Raw genomic sequence first — 20,753 nt, 5'->3', positions numbered from 1 at the left:
CACGTTGACAGTTACATCATGATCATTTGCCATCACACTTGTGGAAGTATCGTGGTATTTTTGAGTCCTATAAAGCTCTCGAACCCGCACGACACCAGTTAGCAGGGACTAGATGAATAGTGTTTTTAATTATTTAACTTAAATACCCACATGTGTGAAAACTAGTGGGTAACAGAAATTTGAATACCCAGATAGAATTACTGATACACAATGATTTTAAAATGCATGGTTAAAATACCCACAACACCAAATGCTTATCTGGAGCTCTGGAAGGCAATGTTTCGGTTCAGATCTATTTACTGTTGTCAAGCAAGACTGGTCAACGGTATAAGGATCTGTACCGAAACGTTGCCTTCACAGTTCTTAAAGAAGATGTTATCCATAAATTGTGTCACCTTTGTCATCCGTCAACTTCTAAGTAATGCCAGTCAAACAATTTAACATGACATGAAGTTGATGAGATGTGCCTTGTGAGATATGATGGTGGGAAATTCTAGGATTTCAGTAATTATCTCAGCACAGCAGATAATCACACAGCACATTACTATTTTATAAATTTTCTGAAAATTGTTTGAGCTCAATAAGGCCTTGTGACCTTTATTTACATGTATGAAGCCCCATGTCCCATGCAAGCTAAGATTCTTATCGTAACCCGAAGGTCAGTTTTCAGTAGCAACAGATGAAACAATCTGCCCAGTTTTAAGACAGTTAAGACATGACCAACTGAAGGTGAGCTACAGAATGTGACCTGATGCATGTGACGGAGGAATTTTTCATCATTGAATTATGCATGATTTCCTACACATGTTTATTTTCAGCATTAAAATAACTTCCAAGCCAATGTATAACGAGTGCAAGTGCACTCACATTGAGGCAGCTATGTGTACATTGTAGTAACTATTTACAGGCTGCCCCGGCGAGTTTGAAATTACAGGAGATGGGCCCCTGCCAATGGCTATATTTGAACTTCTAGAATATATTGTAAATGAGGTAATCTCAATGTCATAATATGGAACCAATCCACTGTGCAGACTTTGCCATCTTTAAGCACTGTATGATTGAGTCATGAAAACACCTTCCTTCACACACTCAACTAGCACTGGTAGGCAACAATACAACAATGTTGGATGGCTGTCACACAGCTGCTGTATTGTGGGAAACTGAGAACCCTTTGTTCATTCGGAACCCTCAGGTAGACATGTCAGTATTCCAGATGTATTGTAAATTGTGCTCTTGGGGAAACATCCACAGCATGCATGAATTAGAGCAATACATTTTCTTGTGCTGCATGGCACTACATTTCACTCGGCTTTCTTAAAATAATCCTCATGCTGCCAACCTAACTGATAACTGTTACCCAACTCATGTGTAACCATTAGCATGATTAGGAACATGTGGGAACAGGGCTTGATTTATATTGATAGTGTCACATGTTGATGGAAGTCACTTGTTGACATGTCACGTGTTAACATGTCACGTGTTAATGAAGTTGCGTATTGATAGTCGCATGTTGATTAAGTCGCAAATTTAAGAGGGGAAGTGTTGATAGTGACATGCCGATGAAGTTTACATATTTTCTACAATGTGAATAGAAGGTGCACTTCTATCGCTTCATTGACCTCCAGTGCGGAATTGTACATGCTGGTCCAATTTTAAACGTCTATAAAAATGAATATTCAAGCTGTACACAACAAAGAAGGTGTTTTACAGATGTCGAAATACACAAGTGGAGTATTGTGTCAGTAACTACTTAACTTCAGTGAAATGCAAACAAAACATGTTGAGTTACTCTCCAAGGAAGAATGAGGTGTTGGTACTGTCAATGTTTCTGTAATCGGAGGAAGGTGTTTTCACTCTCATGCCCTCAGAATGTTTGTGTCCTCAGATATACTTGACTGTAACATTTCCTACTCATTAAATATCCCAACTTCATGAACTTCTTTCAAGGAAACAGAACAGGCATGTATCAGGGCTTCATCCCCATCCTGTACATGCTTGTGTGTTTCCAGTCAAGTCTGAACAAAGGGCAGATAACTCTGATTCCTTGAGGTGGAGGTGTTACGGTGGTCATGTCATCTTGTTTACTGATATATATTTTTTGTTTATTTTTGTTTTTTGCACTTTCTTCTTGCTTTCTAGGCAGCCGAAATAGCTATGTATGCCCGCCGGGCGCTGACGCTCCCCGACCCATGGCCATATTTGAGCTTTTAGATTACATTGTGAATGAGGTATGTTAAGTGAGGGAGATGCGGCAGTATATCTCTATCTGCATATACCGTATAGTCACAGAGAGCTGTCAGGTACTCTGTGTCTCAAATGTTGCACCATTCATTTCCACTTTTCTGTTACCTGGTATTTTCTGTGTGAAATCAGTTAAGTTTTACCCCATTGTTTGCTGTGAGATTCTATTCATTAAAATTTCATCACTTGCTTGAAAATTGCACCAAAATCTTGATTTTGTTAATTTGCAACTAAATGTTTTATTTTGCACAAGTCATGCCATTTCATCATGGAGGAGCTCTTACTCCCTGTCTAAAGAAGTGAACACTATTTAGTCAGGTCAGTCGAAATGACACTTGTTCACTTGGAAAAGTTTGGATACACACTTTCCTTATTAAGCCTTTTCTTTTTTTGAATCAAGTCTCATGGAACCTCAGAAAACGCTCCTTGCAGTTAATGCCAGTGATTATACCCAAACCAAGAGTTACTTTAATTGGTTGTACACTGATTTCTCTTGTATCAATCCTTTCTCATTTCAATTTGCTGAAACATCGCTTATCTGTTTTGATTATCATGCACAACAATCCCTCTGTCTGGTACTCTCCCTTCCGATCTACTTCCATTATTCATTTGCTCTCGCATGACCTGACAAGCTCGTCTCGAACTGTACGGTATAGGGAGATAGAGAGAGGTATTTGTTATTAACACTGAACTATGAGACCTCTACATGTAGCTAAGTCATCACATCCATATCAACACCCTGCACTTCCTGTGACCATGTCATGGTGTTTTAGTTGATATTTTCATTTCATTTTCTTTGGTATTTTAAGTTTTTTTCTGCATGTCATTTGTTTCTGGATATGCCTTTGTCTGAAAGTGGTATCTGATTTCAGTTTTCTGTATATAGGGTACAGAGTGGCCATAGCATACAATGGGGATTAATGAGGATTGGCCCATAGCTTGGTTTGGGTTTAATGGGGCTTGTGGGCTGATGGCTTGAGACGGGTTTAAGTTGCTTGTGGGCTGATGAATTGATGGCTTGTGGGCTTACGGCTTGAGATTTGTTAAAGGGTGTTGTTGGCTGATCAGGTGGCTTGAGACAGGTTTAGAGGGGGTTGTGGGTTGATAGATGGATTGGGTTAAAGGGGGTTCTGGGTTCATAGATTGGTGGGTTTAAAGGGGGTTCTGGGTTCATAGATTGGTGGGTTTAAAGGGGGTTGTTGGTTAATAGATTGGTGTGTTTAAAGGGTGTGTGGTCTGATCACTAGAGATTGGTTTAGAGGGGGTTAGTTGCTGATATGGCTTGATGGGTTGAAAGGGGAGTGTGGGCTGATAGCTTGAGATGGAAGTAATTGGGGTTGTGGTCTGATGGCTTGAGATTGGTTTAAAGGGGGTTGTGGACTGGTGGCTTGATGGATTGAAAGTGGCTTTTGGTCTTATACTTTATGATGGGCATAGTGGACTGATGGGTTTTAAATAGGGTTTTAGTTTATTGGCTTGAGATATGGTTAAATGGTGTGTGGTCTAATACTTTAAGATGGGAGTTGTGGACAGATGGCTTGGTGGGTTTTAAAGGGGGTTAGGGTCTTTTGGCTTGAGATGGGTTTAAGGGGGTTGTGGTCTATTGACTTGAGATGGGTTAAAAGGGTTGTTTTTGTGTCTAATACTTAAAGGGTGTTGTGAACTGATTGCTTGATGGGTTTTAAAGGGTGTTGTAGGGTTTTAAAGCGGGTTAGGGTCTGATGGCTTGAGATGGGTTAAAAGAGGTTTGTGGTCTGATGGCTTGGTATGGGTTTCAAGGGGGTTGTGGGCTTATTAATTGAGATGGGCTTAAAGGGGTTTGTGGTCCTGCTGGCTTGAAATGGGTTTAAAGGGGATTGTAGTTTGATGGCTTGAGCTGGGCTTAAAGGGGATTGTAGTTTGATGGCTTGAGATGGGCTTAAAGGGGGTTGTAGTTTGATGGCTTGAGATGGGCTGAAAGGGGGTTGTAGTTTGATGGCTTGAGGTGGGCTGAAAGGGGGTTGTAGTTTGATGGCTTGAGGTGGGCTTAAAGGGGGTTGTAGTTTGATGGCTTGAGATGGGCTTAAAGGGGGTTGTAGTTTGATGGCTTGAGATGGGCTTAAAGGGGGTTGTAGTTTGATGGCTTGAGATGGGCTTAAAGGGGGTTGTAGTTTGATGGCTTGAGATGGGCTTAAAGGGGGTTGTAGTTTGATGGCTTGAGATGGGCTTAAAGGGGTTTGTGGTCCTGCTGGCTTGAGATGGGTTTCAAGGGGATTGTAGTTTGATGGCTTGAGATGGGCTTAAAGGGGGTTGTGGGCTAACAGTAATAGTACTCATCATTTCAGATCAACTCTCAAGGTGTTATTTTTTTGTTCTGTGACCTGTTCACAGAATTTTCAAATATTCCAAATTTATGCACTTTGTAGATTCAGGCAGCTAAATGATATTTGTACAAAGAGAAAGAGTTGACTGAATCAGTTTGAATTTTGAAGATTTTGAAGAAATGTATTACAGGTAGTTGTGACAGGTTAAGATTTCGTTCTTGTGTTCTCATGTACTCTCTGTTGTGAAGTATGGATGCCAAGTACACTGTGTCTCAGACATCAGCACTTACTTGTACCCATGGTTTTAGTTGGATTGTTTCAGTTTTCTGACAGCAAGTACAGAATGTATGCAGAAATCTGCTCTCTGCCTCATTTAGATGGATGATTCATTTACATTTGTTTAAAATTCTTTTCATGTTACAAAGTTTAGATGCTTAGATCATGCTCTTTAATTGAAATGCTGTCATTGTTTATGCCATCAATATGCCCTCAAAACCTTTCTTCTTTTACCATTTTGACTTTTTGCTTTTGGTAATTGTCTAGACTGTCAGTGCATGTTCAGCATGAAATTGTCGTCAGTTGCTCTTCAACATTCAGCATGTCCGCTCCAAGATTCTAGACTCATTTTCCTATTGTTTGTTTGACATGTGGCACACCACTGTGAACCTAGAGGTCTCATAACTTGTTTGATTTAAGTATGTCTAGTCATTGACATCCGGACCTTGTTTCTTGTCTCTGTAACAAATGAACACAACTAGCTGACTCCGTAACATACCTCACATGATGTGGATGATGATGATGATGATGATGTTGGTAATGATGATGATGATGATGATGTCAGTACCTTGTGAATTAACATGACTACCAAACTTCCTTTTCTCTCCACCCTTTTCGTGGTTGGCATGTTGTTGAAATATTTTATCATTTCTTGGTTGGTAGCTTCCGTCTTGTGCAGATATGTTCTCCTAGTTGACCCCTCACTTGTGAGGGTTATAGACCGCCACCTGGCTTTCATATTTTGCTATTAGCTATTACATTTGGCTGGTCTGTTTACTTTGGCAAAATTTACCATAACAGCTTTTAGCTGGTGTTACTCAGTGAGTAAAAGTATGCTGTGATGTAGGTTGTGTTGCGGTGAATGTTGTCAAATTGTTTGTGAACTTATGAATATTTGTTCAATTTAAGAAATTCAACTTTTGTGTTGTTGTCGTATTTTTTTTCCAGTATTTATGTCAGGTAGATAATGAGCACTTCCAGTTTCCATTGGTGTACATTTGAAATAACCATGTCAAACTTCTGCCACAAGCACCTGTCACTGGTTCAGTAGGCTGTTGGACCATGTGTATTGGGTTGAGATCACATTTACAGTTACACAGAGACAGTTAAGCTAAACAGTCAATCCCTCATCAACTATCAGATGTAACTTGTTCACTGATACATCTGTGGGTAAAATGTCTAACATGAAGAACAGTTTGTTGTGAAGTCAGTGGAACAATGTTCACACTTGTTGGCCCAACATGACCATCACAATTCATTTGTCTTGTGTTTGTGTCTCCAATGTCCCTAGTCAGAAGTCTATTGCAGGGATAGGGGGCGATCGGGTAGCCTGCTGGTTAAAAGCATTTGCTTGTCACACTAAAGATCCGGGTTCGATTTCTGACATGAGTAGAATGTGTGAAGCCCATTTCTGGTGTCCCCCGTCATGATATTGCAGGAATATTGTTAAAAGCGCTGTAAAACCATACTCACTCTCTCACCATTACAGCTGAACTTACTGCAACACACACATACAATATCTCCACAATATCTTCCTTTTGTTGCCATTGCTGGATTTTGAAGTAGATGTTCTGTTATATTTTCATCTTTTTTTGGGTTAAAAGCCTTGCCTGCTGTGAGAATGCAGCAGACATTCTTTACACAAACTTGTTTATTCATGTCATTTTCATAATTTCAAGGGCCGTGGGGGTAGCTCAGTGGTTTAAACTTTCTCTCATCACACTGAAGGTCTGGGGGTCGATTCCCACATGGGTACAATGTGTGATGCCCATTTCTTGGGTCCCCTAATGTGATTTTGCTGAAATATTGCTAAAAACAGCGTAAAACCACTCATTTATGAGTTTGGCATTAAACACAATAGCTTGTCTACATATCACCTGTTATGAATATAGTCTTTAACATGCTGACTGGTATATTCAGGTAAAGTCAGGTGAATACTGTTTCAATTCAATAAGGTTGCTATTGATCATGACAGTGGCACTCACAATAGGGATGTTGGTAGTGATGGGCATTGTGCAGACTTAGACATGTATTTGTAATGTATTTAATGTTAACATTTTTTGTTATTAACAAATATGAGTAATGGATACATGATTAATTTGTTTGTGAACTGAAATAATGTCCACTGCTTTGTACTTAATACACATTGATGAAGGAAAACAATCGTCACTTCAGTAAATAATTATTGCTTAAATATTAAGAATTAATGAAATTGTTTCAGTTATTGTGAATGATATTCATGAAGACTGGGGTAGATGAGTGACCCATCCACACTGGCGCCCAATATGTGGTATATGTGTAGATGAGTGACCCACCCACACTGGCGCCCAATATGTGGTCCATGTGTGGATGAGTGACCCACCCACACTGGCGCCCAATATGTGGTCCATGTGTAGATGAGTGACCCACCCACACTGCAGTTCTGTACGTGGTACATGTGTTTGCTGATGACTCTGTTGCAGGCGCCACCATCGCTGCCTAAAGGAAAGTTCTCTGAACAGTTTGATGACTTTGTAGAAAGATGGTATGTTTCCGAATCAGTTACCTCCCTTATCAATATACCGTATTCAAAGAAATGAGCGCCCAGGGAGCTCTCAAAATTAGAAATACGGAGGCTCTTATTAGAATATTATTTTGGTGAAAAAAAACAGAGTTGAAAGATATATTTCGTGGTTTATGCTGACAGCCTAAAATGTTTATATACGACAGATATATTTTTCCAGAATTTAATTGCCCATAGTTAAGGGTGCATGTAACACACGAGTGCGTATTATACACGAATAAATAAGTTGTGCGTTCATTGATCAATCGGAAGGGGTGCTAATTGGGATTGTTCACTAGCCAAATATTAGCAAATATCGCCATGGGCGCTTATTAGAGCGGGGCGGTTATTACGTCCAATACCGTAAATTGTAAACTGAATATCATATGAGGCATTACGGATTATCTGTTCCGAATGTTGGTAAGAAACATCAACAGTATTTCATGATGGACAGATATGTAATTTCGAGATGTGTGTAGGTTATTCTTCATATTACTCAGTCTTTTTCTGAGAACATGAAGAAAATGTGTTTCCTGATTTCAAGTAGAGACACAAGCTCAATTAGCCTGCTGTTGGAATGATGTAACATAAAGTTGTTTGTGACGTCATGAACAATGAATGGCTTCATCTTCAATTATTTACAACAATGCGTTCATATGGCACCTTGTTGCTATGGGCTACTTTATAAACAATGAAAAAATTGGAACAATTGAAATGAACTAGCCAGTCATCATGAAGCAATATGTATCATGCTCGGTCAGAATAAATGAATACAATTTCCAGGATCATATGCTTTTTTGCTGTCTAAGAAAATCCATTACCTTGTGACAAGATGCTGGGACTTTAATGGTCTTTTATTGACTCTAGGTGGTGAAGTTATGGAAGAGAAATATATTTTGGGTGTATAGAAGCACAATGCTGTAAAAACTGATTACTGTAAGTTAAGTTTTGATAGCTGGCCATTTGATGGTCTGGAACCATAGAGAACTATTGTGTCGACTTGTAGTGAAGCAGGTCCTGGAACTGAGATGTATACATACCATATTCGATGTAATAAGCGCCCAGGACGCACTCAAAATAAGAAATAAGGGGCTCTTATTAGAATATTATTTTGGTGAAAAAAAAAGTTGAAAGATCGTAAATTTCGTGGTTTATGCTGACAGCCTGAAATGTTTATATACGACAGATATAATTTTCCAGAATTTAATAGCCAATATAACACACGAGTGCGTATTATACACGAATAAATAAGTCTTGTGTACATTGATCAATTGGAAGGGGTGCAATGGGGATTGTTCACTAGTGGGCGCCTTTAAGAGTGCTTATTACGTCGAATACGGTAAATCAGAATCATCTTGGTGCAAGGGTCTGTGTTGAACCTGCTGAGGTATTATGTCTTATGCATCACCATAGTCCTGTGTACACCACGTTCCAGCATAACCAGTGAATATTATGGCCAAGATGAGATGTGGTTGCTGTTTTTAATGAACAAATCATGCAAAGATCTGGTGACCCGGGAAGCCAGCGAGTGCTCAAACCAGTGAGCATTTACCTTCCATGTCACAAAGGGCAATGTTCCTCACATGACAACGCGTGCCGTAAACTTGTGGCTGCCTGCTCAACTGTGACAGGCAGAGGCGGGGTTCACAAATTATATAAACGGCCTCGCTGTATTTGCTTACTTAAATACACCCCTAAAATACTGCATAGCAGCTGTATGTATTCATATGTAATGGAGGAAATCATATAAGCAAGCTGTATTATTGACAATGGGGTTTGTTGAACTTGTTTCATTTGTTGTGTATGAGGTTCAATGTTGAACCTGTTGAAGTACGTTGCATTCGTATGAGGTACCTGCAACAAACTGCTCTAAGACTACTGATAAAGTTCTGTAATATTTACTTGTTTACTCACAATATGACTGAGGGTATTTGTTGCACCTGTTTAAGTAAAATTGTTAATCTTTTTAACAGCCTGAAGAAGTGCCCCTCTGATAGAGCTGACCTGCAATCTCTCATGGTAAGTCTAGCCTCCTTGTGTAGATGTAATTAACAAGTAATGAATAAAAACTGGATGAGATACTGTTAAAAGTGGTGTTAAACCCATCCCACCCACTCACTCACTCATCCACCAAGGGGAGGTCAGGTAGCCTAGTGGTTAAAGCGTTCACTTGAAGACCCGGGTTCGATTCCCGACATGGGTACAATCTGTGAAGCCCATTTCTGGTGTCCCCTGCCGTGATATTGCTGGAATATTGCTAAAAGCGGTGTAAAACCATACTCACTCACTCATCATGTTTTAGAAATGTTTTGCATAAAACCTGTTTTTTTCCAAACCAGGGCGTGAAGTTGTTAAGCCAGAGGTGCAAGTAAGTTTTCTGTTTAAAGTTGACTTGTATTTTATGTATGTTTTCCCAAACCAGAAGTGATGTTTTTAAACCCGATGTGGTTATGTTTGTTATTGAGATAGCCTAAGGCACAGTTTTGATGCTGTCAGGAATAGATGTGGCTGGGGATACTCCAGTTTCTGTGGAGGAACATAACACTTCACAAATTTTGTCTTCTTGCAGAATCACAACTTTGTTAAGAAATGCGAGAGCAGTGAGGATATAAATATCGGCCAGTGGGTTTGCAAGGTGATGAGCATCAAGGAGGCAAGCTGAGAACAGAATGACTTCCTTGACTAGTGTGAGCATGTCGAGTGTGTGTGTGATTGAGCATGAATGGGTGTCCGAAGACTGACTGGCAGATGAAGAAACAAACATCAAAAAGGAAGAAAATGGCCACTTTTGATTCACAAACAGATCCAACCTTTTATTTTGTGTTTGGAGATTCTAAGTAGTTGTGCTGTGTACACATTTATATCTCAATTTATTTTAATATTTTAGTACTGAAATACTAGTGCTATGTATTTTATTGTAATGGATTTCCTTTGACATGTCATCCTGATTTGTATTGCTGTGTGTGGCATTAAGATAATCAACAGCATATTGGTCCACACAGAATAAGAGCAAAAAAAACATTGTCAAAAAAGTGCTATTTGAGTGTGTAATTCTGATCTACAATGAAATGAAAATATGCTTCTCATAAAAAAATGAAAATGAGTATATCATGCTCAAGGAATGTATATAATCATTTTTGATGATCTTGTAGGTTTATGAGATGAAGTTAGCATTGTATCACATGTTGGTTCTTGAATATAAGACCTCATTTTAGATGTTAGCAGCCTTAAGAAATCGTTCTTTTAAAGACTAGTCCAGAGGACTAGTGTTAACCTTATTCACTAGTCCTCCGAGTTAATAGCTAGTCCTGCTTGAACGAAATAAAATGTTTGCTTTTTTTAGAGTTATGTCAGTTTTGTTCAGTTGCAATTTGGAGCAAAATTGAAGCATTGAGAACTGGTTGAGAATTATAGACCTCAAATGCTACTAGTCAATGAGGACTATGATCCCTGGACTTTAACATGTCTTCAGCACAATTTAGTTGTAGGTTCAGGCTATGGACTAGCGTGAATTTCTAAGGCTGCATCACATGTTGTTTCTTGAATAAAAGTCCACATTTCAGTTGAGTTTAGCACATGTTCTAGGTTCTCATTGATACAAGTAATCTGGAGTGGTCAGTGAGGCAGCAGTGGTCAGCGCCAGGGTCATGGACAAGGGCATAGGAAGTAGGGCATCCTCCATAGACTCATCCTGTACTGTATTACCTGCTGCTGTCCACTTCTATTTAGAGCTGTGTTCCACTTCATTGTGTGTCTCTGTGAAAATATAACCTCAGATTCCACATGTCGCTGTTCGATTGACTACATTGTGTGTCTCCCTCTGGGGATGGTTGTCTGATTCCACAGATCTTTCTTTAGGGATATGTTCGACTACATTCCCCAATGGAGATATTGTTCCACAAGTCATTATGTGGGGCTCTGATAACATTGTGTGTCTCTTGTCAGACATTCATGGTGCTATTGTGAATCTGAATCCGAATTGAGACACATGATGTTCATTTGCAGAACTGGACCTTGCATGGACTTCACTGTCCTCCTCTGCCACTCGGTTGACATTGTCCAATTGGGATGATTTCAGTAGAATTACATTAAATCACAAGGATGCATTGGCTACAACCCCATAAAACCTTTTTTGAGAGCCAAGATTTTACACATTATTTTTCTCCATTTGGTGAAGTTCTTTGAATTTTGTTCTCTCCTGTTGGCCCAATCATAGTCAAAGGTGCAACCAGTTTGCTGTTTAGAGTTGAGTCCCCTTGGCATGTAAGGATCCTATGATCGGTAGAACAAATCACAGATTGTCCCTGATTATGATCCTTGGTTTGTCAGCATCATCGGTGCTTGTGGACCTCACCAGCGATCTACATTACAAAACTGTCCTCCCACATTATTCTGACACAGCATGATATGACTAAGGTATCACCTTGATTTTATGCCTGAGTGACACAGTACAAATTGACCATGGCCTTCTCTTGCTGTGGACATGTCCTGCAAGTTGGAAATATAACACTATTGTTTGTCATGAAATGTAACAATATTAGACCATAATGAATATCATCCAGGCTCTGCATCATGTAGTATTGTAATCATGAGTAACATGACATTATGGTGTAGTCCCAGAGCACGTACGACAATCATGGGTAGCATGACATTATCTGGAAGATACTTATTAGTTGTCAGTTCCTTAATAAAATCGTTTTATATCAACACTTAATAATTTCTGTAAAATTGCAACTTTCATTTTACAGACATTTCAGTATGCGATTTGTTGGTTTGCAAGACGGTGAATAGCCAGAATCTTTGAAAAACTCCTCTAAATGGTGTAGTTTCGTGGTGAGTGTAATGATTGTAACATGAATGTTGTTTTGTCCTGGAGGCTGCTGACTCTGCCAAGAGGAATGTTGCAAGGATATTGTCAGTGTTAGCACTAACATCATTTCATTGTATATGTTCATTGTCTGTTATCATCCTCTATCCAAATTCCAGAATCTGATTTACCCATTCAAAGATGGAGCGACAAGATGACAAAATATGTATGAAATTTGTGCGACTGCTTCAGTTCATTGAATGATGTGGCAGTTGATGAAATTATGCACAGTGTTATTGCAAGTGGCTCATTGTTATTGTGTATGTTTTGTTAGTATGTCCTGTAGTTGAAGAAACCAACCGAAATCTAGCTTGTTCTCCACTATTGGTATTGTAAACCTGCATTGCACGTATGTGGAATGCCATGGATGGCCACACAGGTCATGTGGTAGACCTGCATACCATGCCATGGATGGCCACACAGGTTATGTGGTAGACCTGCATACCATGCCATGGATGGCCACACAGGTCATGTGGTAGACCTGCATACCATGCCATGGATGGCCACACAGGTCATGTGGTAGACCTGCATACCATGCTATGGATGGCCACACAGGTCATGTGGTAGACCTGCATACCATGCAATGGATGGCCACACAGGTTATGTGGTAGACCTGCGTACCATGCCATGGATGGCCACACAGGTCATGTGGTAGACCTGCATACCATGCTATGGATGGCCATGCAGGTCATGTGGTAGACCTGCCTACCATGCTATGGATGGCCATGCAGGTCATGTGGTAGACCTGCCTACCATGCTATGGATGGCCACACAGGTCATGTGGTAGACCTGCATACCATGCCATGGATGGCCACACAGGTCATGTGGTAGACCTGCATACCATACTATGGATGGCCACACAGGTCATGGGGTAGACCTGCATACCATGCCATGGATGGCCACACAGGTCATGTGGTAGACCTGCATACCATGCGGGCAACTGGCTACGACACTGCTCTTAGGTCACTTGCACAAAGCAATCTTAGCGCCAATATCATCTTAAGCCTATGATAAAGTATGGGAATTATTATCATCTTAGCGCTAAGATTGCTTTGCGTAAGTGGGTCCAGGTCAGAATTGTACCCTTTTCACGATACTTCATTACAGTCTTACGTTAGTAGTCTTACTCAAAGTATGAACACCAATCCCCCATCCCCCCATCTCATATGATCAGTCAGTACAGGTGTAGGGTCCAGATTCCCCCCATCACATGCACACTCCCCTCTGACAAATCCAACAGACAGTGCAGGACCCACACCTGTCCTCGCAAGTCTCTTCACTAACGCCACAGGCACAGGTGGGCTCCATACCTAGATTGTCCCCACCACCCACTCCCTCACCCACCCACTCCCTCACCCACCCACACAGGATAAACAGGTCAGGACTTTCACCTTTCACAGGACAAACTAACACTACACATGTACATACACCATTTCCTATCAGATGTTTACTACATTGCTAGTGATATCATTTATTCTAGTAGTTTGAAAATAATTATATACTATTTACATATTTGTAAGTTGTTTTCTTGGAGAAAAGTCCATCTATTTTTCTGAATTTTGAGATATTTGATTATTAAATGTTGTATGTATATTTCCATTTAAGCTGGTGTCCTGCCCCGTGACCTGTGTGTCTGAGTAAGGCAGATGATTGATATTATAGCATAGTCTGCCTTTTAAATGCATTTAATAAAGATCTATATGGATATTTCAACTACTGTTGCTTGTCTGTAATATTTAATGCAAAGGTTGGATGGTACTTGCTGACTTGCTGAAACAGGTAACGATATGAATAAAACATTAAGATATGTTTCATCTGTGCCAAGCTGAAACTTTACATGCTTGTTCCCACGAATAATGACATCTGAATTTGTTCAAAAGTTTGTTATGGTCATTTTGTACAAAATGTAATGAAAATTGGTACATGTGTGGTTAGAACAGACCTGAACTTTGGCATGTATGTTTCTCCTTTTGACAGATCATATTCATCAACTTTTGTTCAGTGCCTGTCTCAAACTGTTTATTGTATATACATGTGATCTGCAGTAGGCACGTTCGGGGTAGTTTCTGTTATTCTGTGCATTACATCGTGGGACATGACATCTGGAAATTTCATTTTTGTAGAGGATGACGTTAAAGAACAACAAACATGTGCAGTTGCACTCATTCCCGTGAAGATCCAGGGTAGAATAGGTATTCGGCAACCCATGCTGGCCGTAAACGGCGACTATGCTTGTCGTAAGAGGCGACAAACGGGATCGGGTGGTCAGGCTCGCTTACTTGGTTGATCCATGTCATCGTTTCCCAAATGCCTGGATCGATGCTCATGATGGCAGTCACTATTTACAGACCGTCGTCATATAGTTGGAATGTTGTTGAGTGCGGCGTTAAACAACAAACAAAATCTTAACATTTCCCTTATCTGTGATATTCAAAGAAGTATTATTTATATCTTCTGGTGTGGACTATTTTACACAATGAGCTAGAGTTTCATTACCTGTGATATCCAAACAGGTATTATCAATTAATCTCAAACACATCAATCACTCGATTATCTGGTCCAAACTCAATTATATACAGACCGGCTTCACATAGCTGGAATATTGCTAAGTGCGGCGTTAAACAAAAAATAATTCGGAACTTGCGGTTTTATGTTAATTTTGAATATATTAAAATCTGATCTGCATTCGCTCGTACTAAGAATTTAGGAACCTTGTCGCTGATTGGTTGATTTGAATGAGGGTTTGTCAGATCTTCACCGACAAAGGTACACACGCCACTAAAATATTTAATGACATTGCAACAATATATAATTCCTTGCAACAAAAACAAGAACTGCCGAGAGATCTGTTCTTGGCCTATCTTCAACATATCTTCATATGTAGGTTCGGTTCAGTTCAGTATATTCTCAGAAAATCCCACCAACGGTGGTACAACATTTAATATAAACTGATAAATGCATATAATCGCTACGACCGTGAAGATACGGGGTAGAATAGGTCATCAGCGACTATGCTTGTAAGATGCGACTAACGGGATCTCGTGGTCAGACTCGCTGACATGGTTGATGCATGTCTTCGTATCCCAATTGCGTGTGTCGATGCTCATGATGTCAATCACTGGATTATCTGGTCCAAAAACTTATCATTTACAGACCGCCGTCATATAGCTGGAATATTGCTGAGTACGGCGTTAAACAACAAACAAACTTAAAGCTGCAGTACTTAATTGACGCAAGCGAATATCATACGGACTTCGCCAGTAACAGAAAACGTGACCAAAGATATACGCGAATGTGAGCCCCATTCCGTAACATTCAAACACTTTGCGTCTTTCAGTGGCACAAACGGGGGGTCTTCACTTTGCCGGTAGGTATTGTTCTCATATAAAAAGCTTACTCGTTATTGATTTTGCGTTGCTTGATCATACAGTTCGCCCTGAGTTAAGCCCACCAATCAATAGTGCAACAGACTACAGCTTTGAAATCCCGAACAGTTATTTTTAATCCTCAGCCTCGCGACAAAGTGAGAACAAATTGTACACATTTACCACCGTAACAATACCCTTATCGTGATCTCATTTCCTTAAGAACATTCTCGAAAGCTACATCGCAAATGCGTTCTTTTAATCACTTAATGGCGTGTACAACATCATTATCCTCGTTTAAGGTTATTACCCGGTTATTTTGAGAAAACGGCATTCACTTTTACTGTTGCAATTTCCTTTCAGGGTTGTATACAGGCAGTTGAAGCATTCGGTACAGAGACCTTCTTTCATTCTTTCTTCAATTACTCACGCCTGGTCCTCCGTTGTGCGTAACAATAACAACAATCAAGTTATGAATCCATGCGCGACACAGCGGAACTTCCCACGTTTTCAGTTTATTCTCAGAGAAAAACCCACCAACGGTGGTACATGAGAAAAAAGTAAATTTTATAAAAATGAGGTAAATGTTCACTCGGTGTACATGTAATATATAATAAAATAATAAAGTCCACGTTAGTCCATCATTCGCTGTGCAAAGTTGCGTCCCTTGGCCACGCCAGAAACCTATGATTGTGGGTTCGAATCCCAGTTCGCCCCGACTATGTTTCTAGGTTTGTCAGCACCATACCCGTGCTCGTGGGTTTCACCGAAGTGGTAAACGTCTGAGACCTGCATCACTTCGGGCTTTCCTCCCACATTAAGCTGACACGCCGTGATATAACTGGAATACTGTTAAAAGCGGCGTTAAACTCACTCACTCAAGAGCGTATACAGTGTACACGCCAAAGTGATGTTGACCCAGATATGATGAACGAGTTCACATTTATTCGAAGTCCAATGATGACAGTCTGAAACTGACTATAGAAATATGCGCACGTGACTCCGCTATAATGATAATGATGCATGCAGTCTTCATAAAATATCTAATCCACACACAAAAATCATTTTGAGAAAATTCTAGATGTGCATCTTCTAAAATTAGAAAATGCTGCTGCGTTTTTTTGTTAATATTGCTCCCATGATGCATGTTACATTAAACTTGCATAGCCATAACCATGGTACACGATATGGTGTCTGTACTGGGAAATGTATACAAGTTCTTATTACTTTAGAGAGGAAGAGGGAAACCATTTATTAATTTAGATAGGGTGAATTGCCAACCGCCAAAGCTATAGGGTTTTCAATTCATACCATCAAGTATACGGTATGATAAGAAAACAAAACAGGTATAGGTGTGGTCTCAAAAACAAAACTGGGAAGTAAAAGGATATTAGACAGCTTTGATACAGGGTGATTAGGAGTATATAGTGTTGATTGGTTGGTTGTTTAACGCCACACGCAGCAATATTCCAGCTATATGACGGCGGTTTGCGTATAGCTTTATGAGCAGAAATAACCCTGACTTGAAGTGGAATTTGGGAGGAATTAAATTACTGTTTCCCGCACTGCACGAACTATTGCTCTCCAAGAGATTGGATTTCGATACACTGCGCGTAGCGATGACCGAACACTTTTCAGGGGAAAATATTCCATCCTGTCTATGATGTCACATTATCTCCGGATCATTCATAACTATCACAATCAGGGCGTCCAGATGATTTACCTTGACGAATCATTCCACTGACTACATGTGGCTATCGGCAGATGGACAAAAAGCACCCATGGTACCACCAGGTAAAGGTAATGGTGTCATTGTTTTGCACGCTGCAACCCATGATATGTGGCTTATTGATGGATGTCTGCTAGTTTTCGAGGCGAAAAAGTAAACTAGTGATTTTCATAAGGCAATTATAGGTGATGTGTGCATAGACTGATTGGAACTTGGGGATCGGGTGGTCAGGCTCGCTGACTTGGTTGATGCATGTCATCGTATCCCAATTGCCTGGATCGATGCTCATGATGCCAAAGAAAACTTTATCTGATTGTATAAACAATTTCACAGCAGGATCTGTAAATAATAACTCTTTGAATGTCACAGAAAATGAAAGTGCATCTGATTGTGTAAACAACATCATACCTGTGGATATGGGTAAAAAGAACTTTATTCCAATGTTTTGTTTGTTTGGTTTGACTCGATTATTTACAGACCGCCGTAATATAGCTGGAATATTGCTGAGTGCGGCGTTAAACAACAAACAAACAAAACATTGGAATAAAGTTCGTTTTATCCATATCCACCCCCCCCCCCCCCCCCCCCCCCACACACACACACACACTCCCCACCCTGCTCATGGTAGATTCCAATTGTCACATCAAGAATCTCTAATCTCCTTAGATCCACTCTTTTCACAGACTGCTCTGGGTGATGTTTTGTTTGTTTGGTGAACAAAAACCTAAACGCTAAACGTCTATTTTCACATATTTCTTTTAATAAAACAGTGAATTTGTTCTTCTTATATCATACTGCTTGTATTTAAACTATTAAAAAATGTTATGTAAGTATGGGTGGTCATTCGGACAAAAAACACATAAGCTGAAATATAGGACAAAAGTACGCAAATTCAGTCAAATGTGACGAAAAAAGTATTAGATGTGACTAATAAATATGGCCTAAAGTAATATTTGTTTGAGTATATACCTTTTGGAAATCCGAAATCCAAAGTGACAGTTCTTCTCAGCAAGCCATAAAACGATCTCATATTGATAATCAATATCAGTGGTATTAAATCTATTGTTGTATTATTAGGGGCGGTCGGGTAGCCCAGTGGTTAAAGCGTTCGCTCGTCACGCCGAAGACCCGGGTTCGATTCCCGACATGGGTACAATGTGTGAAGCTCATTTGTGGTGTCCCCCGCCGTGATATTGCTGGAATATTGCTAAAAGCGGCGTAAAACCAAACTCACTCACTATTGTTGAATTACTATCATAACAACTGTAACACGTAAATAAACTCCATATTTTGAGCCTACTCAAAACAGAAATCTCCACGTTGTTGCTTTAATGAAACTGTTTTAGCTCTATAGATTGTTTCCCTTAGCCATTTCTTTTTTATCCCCGGACCCCGGGGACGTCCTTACTGATTCCGCCGTTTATTGATCTGAGTTCTTTATGCTAGGACTACAAATTCACCAATCTCAATAACATCGGATGTCATAAGGCTCGCTTTCGCTTCACAAAGTCTTTCGTGTAGCGGTAGTGATCACTTTGATCTGATTCGTATATCATTGACAAACTCACATGATTATCGACAAGCATTGCACACCACAGCGGTTGTCATATTTGTTTCAAAAGGCCGAAATAGCTGGATCGACCAGCAAGACTCTGCCAGGAACAAGACATATTTGAACAAACGAGATTACTTGGGATTTAATCACTTTATTGTAAGCGTCTCTTTCAGAACGCTCTGTGAATATCACCGCATGACAAAAAAAATGTCGGTGTTTTCAACTTGGTGCATTGTGGACGTAGTTCAGTGAATATATGTATTTCATGGGCGGATACAGAGGGGGGGGGGGGGAGGTGCGCACTTTTTATTTCGAAAAAATCTTTATTTCTGTATAAATTACCACCAAAGACAATAAATAGATCTTAATTGTGCACACACACACACACACACACACACACACCCTTTTCAAAAAAGCTGTATCCGCCCATTTATTTGCACGAAAAGAAAGCAACATCGCAGATGAAAATGGAGAATTACGCGGCGTTGTGCTTTGACTGTTGAGACACGTTATGACCATGTGAGACAGACATCAGGGCGTGTTTTTGCATAACCCTTGTAACTACTCCACGTGTGCAGGGGGCGCCAGCTGTGTCTACTCGCCCACGGGCGGCGTTGTGCTGGTAGAGTAGCCAGATATCAGGTAAAACCCATATTTGGTACCCCCCACCTAACCCCGACCGCCGTGATATTGCTTGAGCGTCCACCCGGAGAGCTGAAGGGCGGGGTTCGATCCCCGGCCGCGTCATACCAAAATACGCTAAAAGATAGTACTCGTGTTGTTACCCTGCATGGCGGTCGGCATTAAGGAGACAAAACGAGGACTGGTCGGCTCTGAGTCAGTTCTCTGTGTCTGAGTGGGGTGTCACAGTGGGCTAGCACTACAAAATCGGCATTAATCCGATTTTGCACACGTACAAGCAGCCACACACACACGTGCATGCACATCGCTATATAGGTGCAATATATACAAGGAAAAAGTTAAGCACCCCTGGGAATAATTTATACTGAAATATTCCCATTCGTAACAACTGCAAATTTGGTCTCGAATATGTCAAGGATGGTGTTCCGTCGAATAGTTGAGATAATACAATGGCACCCATGACGGCACATAACAGCACGCCAAACACGTGCAGCATGCCACCCATGCATGTTTAATATGCAGTATCTGTACACCGCAATTGTTGGTATTTATCGCCACTGTCACATTGTTGAAGCATTATCTATGAACATGGCACGAAGAAGGTTATAAGGGGCGCAAATGTGGCGTATTATGGCGTATTATTGATTATTGATTCAAAACGAAATAATTACTATACAAATTTACCCGTATATCCGGAAATTCAGTTTCCGGAACCGGACGGTCATTTTCATACACAAAACACTGAAATGCACTCAAAATTGTCTCACTTATCCGGACAGTACACTTCCGCTGGTGGTAATCCTTCCGCTGGTGGTAATCCTTCCGCTGGTGGTAATCCTTCCGCTGGTGGTAATCCTTTGATTCGTGAGAAGTCAATTAACCAGTGACACTGAGTTACGTTTGAGACGAGCTTGTTTATTGTACATGTAATCCCCTTCGATAAATATGGCGTCTGTGGAGGTCAGAGGTCAAAGTTGAACTTCATTACGTATTACGAGAACATTACGAGGCATTGTTTTATACCTAGGGATTAAGATTACCTTGTGTATTTTCTCGTAAACTAAGCCGGAAACAGCAATCAGCTGTACACACGTTTTTTTTGAATCGACCGGTGATTCGGTAAAGACACACCCAATGATATAACTTTATAGGATTTTTAATGCAAGGATCGACAACAATTGTATCTGAAACTATTTTTTTTATCAGGAATAATATATTCCATTATTTTCTTAA

At 40.3% G+C, this 20,753-nt stretch overlaps 1 protein-coding gene across 2 annotated transcripts in view; it reads left to right on the top strand.

Moving 5' to 3' along the window:
• The window catches only part of LOC139479979 (dual specificity mitogen-activated protein kinase kinase 1-like), a 31,505-nt gene extending 17,559 nt beyond the window's left edge, over positions 1 to 13,946 (top strand). The window contains exons 8-11 of one of the 2 annotated variants that reach the window (XM_071262942.1): positions 2,140 to 2,228; positions 7,283 to 7,344; positions 9,336 to 9,381; positions 9,932 to 13,946. In XM_071262942.1, the coding sequence (XP_071119043.1) occupies positions 2,140 to 2,228; positions 7,283 to 7,344; positions 9,336 to 9,381; positions 9,932 to 10,024 (290 nt within the window). In that variant the 3' untranslated portion in view covers positions 10,025 to 13,946. Of the gene's footprint in view, positions 1 to 907; positions 991 to 2,139; positions 2,229 to 7,282; positions 7,345 to 9,335; positions 9,382 to 9,931 lie in introns of both variants that reach the window. The other variant, XM_071262951.1, reaches the window with a different exon arrangement.
• The last annotated feature ends 6,807 nt before the right edge of the window (positions 13,947 to 20,753 follow it).

This window comes from Haliotis cracherodii, unplaced genomic scaffold, assembly GCF_022045235.1.
Source record: "Haliotis cracherodii isolate W230 unplaced genomic scaffold, xgHalCrac1.p SCAF_1, whole genome shotgun sequence".
In the NCBI taxonomy this organism is placed as follows: domain Eukaryota; kingdom Metazoa; phylum Mollusca; class Gastropoda; order Lepetellida; family Haliotidae; genus Haliotis; species Haliotis cracherodii.
This window is presented reverse-complemented; position numbering and strand designations above follow the sequence as displayed.